At 40.3% G+C, this 11,463-nt stretch overlaps 1 protein-coding gene across 2 annotated transcripts; it reads right to left on the minus strand.

The window, feature by feature from the left end:
* LOC106649330 (cytochrome P450 4C1-like) lies at positions 1-2,996 on the minus strand. Of its 2 annotated transcripts, none has more exons than XM_023462201.1 (12): positions 2,858-2,996; positions 2,284-2,454; positions 2,107-2,213; positions 1,936-2,026; positions 1,694-1,879; positions 1,546-1,615; positions 1,339-1,465; positions 1,124-1,270; positions 984-1,052; positions 547-712; positions 302-481; positions 1-240 (listed from the first exon to the last, which is right to left on the minus strand). In XM_023462201.1, the coding sequence occupies exons 1-12, from the start codon at positions 2,904-2,906 to the stop codon at positions 74-76; spliced, it is 1,530 nt and encodes a 509-aa protein (XP_023317969.1). In that variant the 5' UTR covers positions 2,907-2,996; the 3' UTR covers positions 1-73. The 2 variants fall into 2 exon arrangements, with proteins under 2 accessions (XP_023317969.1, XP_023317970.1); XM_023462202.1 differs by lacking the exon at positions 2,858-2,996 and adding an exon at positions 2,595-2,676.
* Positions 2,997-11,463: the final 8,467 nt, after the last annotated feature.

Raw genomic sequence — 11,463 nt, forward strand, 5'->3', positions numbered from 1 at the left:
CAGTTGAAGAATTTATTAAATAAAAAAAACTACAAGTACACAAGGAGAAATTTTCAATTTTTTCCTCCAAATGTCAATTCGCTCGCAGTCGTTCGATCGATACGCCGTAACCGTCCTTCGAGCGCACCGATATGTCCATTTTCAGTCGAATATCGTCCATCGTCTTGCTGCTGGTCAAACGATAGCTTCGCACGACGTGGCCGATGATCGTTTTCAATAGCATCATGGCAAATTTTTGACCTGTTTATAAAAATGAACGAGTTAATCGGTGAATGTGAAATAAGTCGGTGTGCTTTCGCACCAATGCATCCTCTGATCCCGGCGCTGAAAGGCACGTAGGCGAAGGCGTGTCGATCGCTCGAGTTTTCTGGCGCAAATCGTTCGGGTAGGAAATCGTCCGGTTGTTGCCAGTACTTTGCACTTCTGTGAGTCACGAAGGGCACCATGAGGATCGAGCAGCCCTCGGGTATTGTGCAAGTTTCTACACGCATCGAGACAAAAAGATATTTTAAAAATTGTGAAAAAAAACTTGACGATTTTGCTTACCGAGACTTATGTCGCCACGAGCTTGACGCACCATCAACGGCGCGATCGGATACAATCTCATGGTCTCCTTGATCACCATCTCCGTGTACGAGAGCTCGTTCAAATGTTCCATTTCGATACTGCTTGCGGTTCCGACGACTCTTTCCATTTCTTCGCGTACTTTATCCTGAGTCATTATCGTTAATTTTTTTTTCTAGCATTAAAAGCCATCGACGTTATTTATGATTTTTCTAAAAATAGCACACTATAGCTCCAATCATCATACCATAGAAAAAGGGAGCACACAACGATATTATATATAAATTAGCTCGGCAGGCATAAATCACGCAGTTACTCGAGTCACTCGCAACTATTTTATTAAAGTACTCTGCCGAGCGAGATGGATTTATATATTATTTTTTTTTCTTTCCATACATACGAACGAGTTAAACAATTACCTGAATATTTTGGTTCATTGCCAAGTGCAGAATGGCGAACGAGCATATCACCGTCGTCGTGTCTTGTGCCTGTTATAAAACTCGTATAATACGTATATCAAGTCTTCGCTCGAAATATTTTACAAAATCATTCGACTTACCGCCGTGAACATAGTGTAAGTTTCGTCGCGAAGCTGCTCGTCCGTCATGAGATCGGTTCTGGCCACGTGATCGATCAATTGCTCGAGCAGAATCGATCTGCTCGGTTTGTCCACGCTCTTGTGCTCTTTCCACTTCTGAGCTATTGCCTGTGTGTGCATGATAATTTTGTGTAAGCGGTGAAAATTTTATTTTTTTTATCATCGATGACAGTTACCGATTCGATGAAGGTGTGAATGACTTTTTTACCCTGCTCCAGTCTTTTGGCCGTATCGGTCCAACGAAATATCCAATCCGGGTGCAGCCACACTTTCATCATTCGCGTGTGGATCAGTTCGTAGATACTGCAAAAAAATTACGAGATGAATCGAACTGAAACAAATTTGTTACGTTGTTGCTTTGTTAAATTTTCCTGCTGTATTACGTTTCGGTCCAGTATACCAGATCTTCGTAATCTTCTTTTTTCAGATTAGCTTCTACACCCAAAATCGTGTCTGCATTAATAAAAATTTATTATAAGTTCTAAATTTTTATCGATCGAGATGCAGCTTCGATCTTCATATTATACTTTCCAAACATGATATCGAAGGTGCAACGGGCGATGATCGGTTGAACGTCGAATTCACCGCCGTTGACTCTTTTCTCGAGAAGTCGAACGATCTTTTGACCATGGCAATTGATGTACTTCAGGTACTCGCTCAAAGTTTTGCTGTTCAACATCGGCATAATGACTTTTCTGTGCTGCCTGTGCACCGGTCCTGAAAAACGAAATCATCGGCTATACTATAGCAAATATGCTAACAAAATTACTTACCAGATCCACTGACGAGTCCTTGCCCAACGAAGGACTCCATGAATCTGTACACGGGATCTTTGTAAGACGCTTTCGAACATCCTAGAATGACCTACGTAGAAATTCGATTACTGTGTTTGCACGTGTGCCACAAGTGAATAATCAGTGATAGAAATCTACAAAAAAAATTACCTCGTAATCTCGAGGTTCGGTAAGCACGACGAACAGCTTGGGGCCAAGCCAGAACCGCAGCGGAGTATCGTAATTTTTCGCCAACTCTCGTACCTTATCCAAAGTCTCTGTCAACGTCGAATAATTAATCAATCGTAATTTTTGTGGCACGAGTCAACTCCGAGACAAAATTCTTACCATCGGGTCTGCAGGCAAAGTGCAAGGCGTTGCCGATGAGGGGAATCGTCGGTGGGCCCGGTAGCTTCGATGCCAAACGTATCAAGTTTCTTCTCTTTTCGCTGCAACCGAGCAGCAGTTGGACGATCCACAAGCTCGCCAGTACGAGAATCGATGCAGCGAGTACGGTGGCTGAGACAACGAAAAAAAAAACAATGATTTTTCAGGAAGTATACTGACTGACCATTCGCGTAGATGATACTTTTTGCATTGGATAAATGCTGTGATCTAAAATGAGGTGATTTTCAAGCGAATCACGAAGCACTACGTACTAAGAATCATTAATGAGTCGAGCCAAGTCATCGTTGCTGGTTTAAGTTAGCTCATTCACGAAAATTTACTCCTTTGTTGTGGATAATTTTTTTTTATTAATGAATTTGACACTTTGATTCAAAAGGATTTATGTAACGATTTATGCAATGTAAAATAATACTTGACCCCAATCATTTACACAAAGATTTTCAAGCAATTGCACTTTTATAGAAAATAGCGATTTTTTAAATCTTTAGATTATTCGAGTAAATATAAAACGCACTTGAATCGATCTGCTTCGTAAATGCCTGCCACCAACTCGAACACTCCATTTCTTTATGATGACACGAAAACAAAAAAAAATTAGCAATTTCTATTTACGCATATTTGTAAAAACAATACACTTTGCGCGAAGAAGCACATTCTAGTGCGTCGGAGAGAATTCGATTCTGCAAATCGACTGTGTCCAGCTCTTCGACGGCATTTGCCTGTACACACGTTCTTACGCGATGGTACATCGACTACGTGAGTCGAAAGCTTGATATCTGGAATTTCGAGACCTTCAAGATTGTGTATTTGTTTCGAGAACTTTATTCCGTAGATCGGCGAAACGAACGAAAACTGACGGATATTTTTTTACATTGACCTATTATCCTTCCTTGCTTGCTTTCGTATGATTCGAATGCGAAGATTTGATGGGTATTTCGGTGAAATAATAACATAGAGCAAGCACGTGAATATCAATGTTTATTTTTTCAATTTTTAACGCAACCATAATCATAAAAAAGCTTGAAGCATTGTGTACATAATTTTAAAATAATATGCAGCAAATATTACTTGATTTTCTAGTAAAAGTAGTACATCTCTTGAAAATTTTTATGATTTTTATCAATCTCATAAGTAATCTCAGAAAAATTCGAAAATCCTAATGTTTTCAGGTGTTTGATTTTTTTGGAACTTTTTATTGCACCGTAGCATACGCTTTTTTTAATTTTTATGTTCTTGATGTGTACGTAGACAATTTTCGAGACTCGTCGGTTCGAAAGATCGGTGTGCATATCAATAAATGAATCGAAAAGAATTTTTTTTTAATTATTTATTCGATCAAAACGGAAACACGAATGCATCACGAATTATTAGCCGTTGCCGCCAAGCAAATATTACATAAATCTCTGTTCTTCAGCTGCTGGAGGATCATATCGCAAATCTCGATCGGCAGTCGTCCGTGCACCAGCTCCCAGAAAGGATCCATTGCCCAGCGCAGGAAAAAACCTCTCGCCAGTTTCTCGCACAGATGCACGGCACAAGAAGCCACCTCGAATATCGTGAGAGTCTCGAGGAATTCTGTCGAGCTCGCGAACTCGAAGTAATCCATGTACGCGAGTCGTTTCGCCGCCTCGCCGGGTCGAAGTAGCATCAGGTCACGGAGCGACAGGCCCGGAACCACCGTTATCTCTCTCGCTCTGGTCAGCAGCTTCTCGTCGTCGTAGCGCGGCTTCTTACGGAGATCCCAGGATGTCTCGAGCAGTTCGCGCTCGACGAAGAGTCGCGCGATCTCGAGGGCGTCTCGGCGCTCCAGCTCGTATCCTCTCTTCTCGAGACTCGCGACGGTGGCCAGAGCCCCGGAGGCCGCTCTCAGCTTGAAATTGTGCCTTTTGCCCAAGTGCAGACAGCGCGTTACCCCGCCGAAATAACTCGAGTCGGGGAAAACGAAGCTGGACAGGTCCGCGCCACGATCCAAGAGCACGTCGACCGCCAGCGGCTTGCACCTCGCCACGGCCCACTGAAGAGGTGTCCTGGCCAACTTGTCCAGTGCGTCGATCCTCACGGTCCGCCGAAGCTCGTCGCAGGTCCGGAAAAATATCTCCACCAGGTCGCCGTCGTGCACGCTGCTCTTGCAAAGGACGTGCAGACAAGTCGACCCCTCGTCGTTGGCCGAGCACGGATCGGCGCCTCGTCTCAGCAGCGTCGCGCTGTTGTTCTTGTGGCCGCGAGTCAGGGCGCACTGCAGCGCCGTCCAGCCCTCGGGGTCCGGGGCGTCGATCCGCAACGTTCGCCGCAGAGCGTCGCACGTCTCGAGAAACGACTCGAGCGAGCCGTCGTCGTCTCGGGGTCTCCGACAGACGAGCTGCAGAGGGGTCAATTTCGTTCCCGAGTTCGCGTCGGCGCCGGCTCGGAGCAGCAACTCGGCTACGTCTCGTCTGTCGTGCCACAGAGCCAAGTGCAGCGGCGAATCGCCTCTGTCCGCCGTGAGCCGATCGAGATCCCGATCGACGACCGACCGGCCGAGCTCCAGGAGGAATCTCTGGACGACGTCGCGACATCCCGCCTTGCAGGCCGCGTGCAAATGCGTGAAGCCCTCGTCGTCCATGTGATTCACGTCGAATCTGTGGTAAATTTTAAAGAGCTCGGGCACCATGGATTCCCAGCCGAAGGGAGTGCGACGAGCCGCGTAATGTATCGGTGTGGCGCGACGCAAGACCGGCTCGCCGTTCTCGTCGACTTTGGGCTCGTCCCTGTAGCCGCTGCGAGCCACGAACTCGATGATTAGCTTTTCCGGCCGACCGACGACCGAATACGAGAATTTTACGGAATCCATCAGAAGATACTCGATTTCTTCGCGACGAAAAATGTCTACGAGATTCGGAAATTGACCTTCCCAATTTCTGATCAAGTCGCAAAGTCGACGAAGAAATGTAACTCGCTCCTCCTGGACTTTCCAATGGACACTTTCTCGTAAGCTCCTCAGTCGTTCCAAGCTCGTGGACATTGCTCTGAATGATCACGCACAATTGTCACTTGTGTAATTTAAAATGGCGATAATTTAATTTTTTTACTAAAAATAATTACACCCGTTGTTGACGAGATATGCCTCGATGTTCACACGGCAGCGTCGTAACGTGTACTGACTCTTCGTGCACTGCGATCTACACTAGAGAGTAAAAAACCCGCGAGGCCGTAGCTGTAGAAGATACAATTAACTGCGAGCGATATTTACTGTATATGTAAAACGATTCGTTTTCCCAATAGAAAACGTAAACATAGCGAATTAGGGGCTTTGCCTACGCTAGTCTGTATATTATTGTTATTATTGTCGCGTATTTTATACAAACAGGTGTCCCTCGCAACGCTGCATTTTCGTTTTCTCTTAGGAAACGAATCGTGTTACATCTAATGTACTGTAACAATTAATAAGTAAAAGTTCAGCGTAATAGGGGTCAATAGTATGTATGCATATGAGTTAATGGTAAAAGCAGTACATAACTTCGTATAGATCACGCCTCTACTTCAGTTGACTTTAACTTTCTAATCTTTCCTGAATTACGCACCTGCATTCGCTGCTTTTTTTTCTTCTTGGAACAGCTCAAGTTTCAGCATTACAGCCAGCTACACGGCTTATACACACTTTTTCCGCAATGCATGGATTGGAAAAATAATTATAGTTAGATCCAGGAAAAGTAAATATCTATATCAGCAAATGTTGCAAATATAGAATGACAATTTTTCTGTGTCAGCAAGATATCTTTTGCTAATTCAGCGATCCAATTTTGTTTGATTTACCCGTACGATTTTTTTCAGGATGGAATTAACAGTCGAAATTTAGAGTAGCAGATCAGGTCTCGTGGCATGAATTTATAACTCGCTCGCTTGCCCACACTCAGGCAAAGACTGCAGTTTTCAATGCAGCTTATGAAATTGAAATGCATTTGCTCACTTCAAAATTGAATATTGATATATTCTAACATTAAATTCTTGAATGGATATTTTTTCGATCGTCATATTTTGAGCATAGAAAATGTTTAGCATGAAAAATAAGTTTTGAGAAAAACTATGATCACTACTGGAAAAAGCAGGTAAAAATCAATCGACTTGCATGTGTCAAATATTTTCTAAAGTCACTAGCAGTTTTAAAGTACCAAAGGGACAACAACGCTCTAAATTCTTGCTTCAACCTGCAAAGCTCAAATAAACATTGTTGTTCCATCGTTCGTAGAATTGTGTTTTGTTATAAATACACTATTACTAGTAGTCAAAACGGAAAAGAATCGTCTGTCTTGTAAAAACAAATTTATTTTCATTTTTTTTAATATTATCATTAATATCTTTATTATTGTATAATTATTTAGTTGTAACGGTTAACCCGTGACCGATACTAAAATTCGTAATGAATCCTAGGCTCGCGCTGGTCGCCGGCTGGCTCAGTACTCGGTGCGAATTTTTTACGCAAGATCGAAACTGTCGCGCATATGATAAACTAAACAAATTAATGCACTTGATTTGTTCATACTATATCCATCGTAAAGGAAAACTTTTTTGGACTTTTTTTAGTTTGAGGATTTGAAAAAACTTTGTTTGGATGCGAAGTGCACTGCGCTGAAAACCCAAAAATGTTAAAGTATAATAGAGTGATACTTGCGTACTTTATTTTATGTTTTTGAGCGAACAGTCGAGAAACGGTCGCTCGTGAAATTTCATATCGGAGTACACTTCGAATTTTTTAAAAAGTGTAATTTGTGCTTGTTATAATTTTTCTGCTGGGAAGATTTTTCAAAAAGTATAATCTGCGCTCAAAACATTTTTGAATAGTGTAAACTGCGCAAGTGTTATTATTCTGAAGCAACTTTTATACTTTTGAGTTTTCTGTTTATCCGGCGTATCAGCAGCGCCGATTTAGAACCAGTCAACTTGCCAGACTCCCTGTACATTGGTGGTTTGAAAAGCAGTCGATTTAATTACACGGCATTTGATCCATTACAGTTGTGAGCGAATTTTCACGTTGTATTTAAGGGTCGACGTTAAAAATCTTTGCAAATAAGTGACAGCAACAAGTGGATTTGACGCGAAACTTTTTTCATCATCGAGGAGTGAGCGATCAATTATTGTAATCATTGTGAGCGTGCGTGTGGAAGTAGTTCAGGTATTATTTTATTATTACTTATACTTTATTATTATTTTATTAATTCGAATCACTATTGATTTGACCTCGCTAACTCAATCCTTTATAGAAGCGTAACTACTCGACGAGTCAATGTGTACTTAACGTAATTTTTGGTGATTTATCGTATGTGAAAAATTAAAAACTGTTAAATTTATAACGTATAGACGAGTAATGATGAAATACTTTATTCATCGTTGTGTAGTATATACATTGGAGGCCGGTTATAACGAGATTCAAGGGACCATCGAAAAGTTCTCGTTATATCCGGTCCTCGTTATAGCCGACATGAGCATTAATCACAATAATTTTTTTTATTTACCAGTTTCATTTATTTATCAGTTAAGATGAGATTATTATATGTATTGATTATTTATTTACATTGGTATGAATAATAATACTACTATAATATCATAGATAATAACATAAATTAATTGTATTAGTTATAAAAATTACAGAAAAATGTTGTTCATGAAACTCAAAATTTTAGTTTGTACTTGCTTTACTGATTTTTGTTTTAAATGAAAATTAGAAATTCTTGATTTTATCATACTCTCACGATTTTTTCAAATCGTCGAAACAGTTGAGGACGGTCGATCATAAGTAATGCAATCTTCGGTATGAGATTTACCAATTTGAATGATAGAATACTTATCGCTCATTGACAATGTCTTCCTTTTTTTTAGATTAAAATTTTACGAAAAGAAAAGTACGAGATATACGTTTCCCCTACGAAAGCAACTGTAAAACTGATCATTTAACTTGCTTAAAGTAAGCTTTTTGTACATAATTCTGTGTTATTAAGTTTGCGAACGAGTATCTAGCTACGAGAGTAAACATGCGATTTCTCGTTATAAACGTCAATTTTTCCCAAATTTTTCCTAATTTTTGCTCGTTATACCCGACTTCTCGTTATATTGAACTCGTTATATCGATCAAATTTCCTATACTTAAAGCATTGGAACCAACCAAATGTCTAAAATCTCTCGCTATATCCGACCCCGTTATAAACGGCCTCCACTGTATGTAGCTCATCATATGAATCATGTTACATCTGGAGTACTGTAACAATTAGAAAGTGAAAGTTCAGAGTAATAGGGATCAATATATTATGTATATCATATGTGTCTGAAAAAAGTCTGAAAAATAATGATTCAATAATTCTGCGTGTGATTTTAAACATTCATGGGAACTAATATTTCGCTACACGTTACGAAAAGCAAAATGATAATCTCGTTAGATCGTGTAAAGTTATCATTCGCATAAAAGAATCTTATTTATGACTCCACTTGCTCAGCCGTCTCAATTAAGATCGATGCGAACCTTACAACACAATGTAACGAAAGCTTTACGAACATTTTGTAAAATTTTTTCAAATTCATCGGAATTTTTTCAATTGATTCATGCTTGTAACAAAATGTTTGTAAATAGCTCTTATTTTTTTATGCGTTTACATATTTTTGCGCGCTCGCGGAGTTAAGTCAGTAAAATTCGTATGCATTCGAATTGTAATATCGAACAATTATTATACACTTTTAGAATACATGAGGTAGTGAACACATAACTTAAGATCTTTTACATCAAATGAATTTCGTGTGTTTATAAATATGAAAATCGAGATTAATTTTTTTAGATTTATTCACTTTATTAATATAGAAAATTCACAACATCAATTAACAAAGTGCCACAATTGTCATAGCTACTTTTTGTCTGCAGCCGCCAGACAAATATGATATAAATCTCGGTTATTTAGGTTCTCGAGGATCATTTCACAAATCTCAAGTGGCAGTCGTTGGTGTATCAATTGCCAGAAAGGATCCAGCGCCCACCGTCGAAAAAAGCCTCTTGCCAGTTTCTCGCACAGAAGCGGAATACAAGTAGTGTCATAATAATGCCTCGATGAGATCACGCTACTTTCGTAGGGCTTCCGGAACTCGTAATAGTTCATGTACGTGACTCGATTTTCCGCCTCTTCGGGAGACAACCGCAACAAGTCGTAGAACGACAGATTCGGAATCACCATGATCTCCTTCATCTCGCTCACGAACTCCTCGTCGTACAACCAACATTGTCCCAAATTCCACATCCATGGCTGCTGGAAAAGTTGGAAATCTGCGAAATGTCTCATGATCGTCGTGGCTTCGACTCGACCGATCTCGTATCCTCTTTTCGCCAGTCGCTCGACAACGGCCATAGCACCGGACGCTAGTTTCAACATATAATTGTCAAATTCCGACGGCATCAGAGTGTTCGTCTCCTCGCCGCGATACTTGATGCGAGACGGAAAAACGAAACTGGACAGATCAGCGCCGCGATCCAAGAGAACGTCGATCGTGTTCGGCATGAGCTGCGCCACGGCCCATTGCAGCGGTGTCCGGCCCTTCCTGTCCTTCGCGTCGACCTGCACTATCTGATTTCTTTCGTCGCTGATCCCGAAGAATATCCTGGCGAGGTCCGCTTGGTCGACATTTCTCATGCAAATGAGGTGCAGAGGAGTAGATCCCTCGCTATCGGTCAGATTTAGATCGGCGGTTCTTCGCAGCAGCCACGAGATCAATATCTGGCCGTGCGGGGCCACTTGACCCATGTGAGAATATTCAGTATTGACCGACTGGTCCGATATCGGTTCAAACCTGACGCCATACAACAATATGCCAGTATTCCCAACGTATTGTTCCCAAATCGGTATGAAAGTACGGGCCAATGATGACTGACAATTACTCGACCAACATCGTTTACCAGTTTTTTATCGTCAAACTTCGGGTTTCTCGTTAACAAAACAACACGTGCATCCTATGACACTTATAAACATAACCCATTGTAGAATTTGTTAAAGTGATAGTTTCTCTTGAGTAAAAAAAATGTTCACAAGTTACTATCACGTAAAAAAATTTAGAGCTTTAAAAAGAAAAAAGTGCTCAAGTACAAATAGTTCGTTGTGTAGTGAAGAATCGAAGGAAGTAGTTGCGTGCAATAAGTTTACCGAGCCGTGTGTTTTTGAGCCACCACTACAACATGAACTGCCCGAAGAAATCTTGGATAATCAACATGAAAATATAGAAGCACATGACGACCGAGTTGAAAGCTCCGAATCAGCAGGCTCAACAACTACATTTGATTCGTCAAGTAGTCAAACTTCAAGTTTAAATGAAGAAGATGAGTCATCAAAAAGCAACAATGAGGTTAATTTTTTAGCTTTTTTTATACATTTCTGATAGCAAATGAATGTAAATTTTTTTATTTATATACAGATGCACTTGGAAAATTATTCTGAAAATTCGACTCTCAAAGAAAAGCTTCAGATGTGGGCAATGAACAACATATTTACTTTGAGAAATTCAGTAATAACCGAATTGTTGCATTTACTTCACGATCAAGTCAAAGAAAAGTTACCTCTTCGAGCGGAAACATTATTAAAAACTAAAAAATGTTCAAACACAGTCATTATTGTACCGACAGCGAAAGGTAATAATGGATTATATATATACGGGAGAGCGGGGCAAGTGTAACTTGCGGGGTAATACGACTTCTTGTTTTTTTCAATGATAATGATTTTTTAAATAAATTTTTTCCCCACTTATTGTTGAAATATACTTGTAACTATCGATTGCATGCAAAAACGACGCGAAAAAACGTTTATTTTATTAATTTTAACTCGAAACAAAAATACGCTAAAATTATTACAAAAATTTCTTATTTCACACTTCTGTATCTTTTTTGATAATGATTTTTATGCTACCCCTTTTTTTTCATAAGAACAGTCATGTCTTCCCGATGAAAAGGCTTTTTTCAAAATTTCATTAAACGCAATATTTTATGAAATATTTAATTTTTAAAAACATGTCTTAATGGGGCAAGAGTAGCGCCTGAAGCGGGGCATTAGTGTCGCGGTACGCCAGGCATTGCGACGATTCGTGACGGCGGTCTGCTGACTTTTCGTTCAAACTTAACCT

Source organism: Trichogramma pretiosum, unplaced genomic scaffold (genome assembly GCF_000599845.2).
Source record: "Trichogramma pretiosum strain Unisexual culture from Peru unplaced genomic scaffold, Tpre_2.0 scaffold9, whole genome shotgun sequence".
Lineage (NCBI taxonomy): Eukaryota > Metazoa > Arthropoda > Insecta > Hymenoptera > Trichogrammatidae > Trichogramma > Trichogramma pretiosum.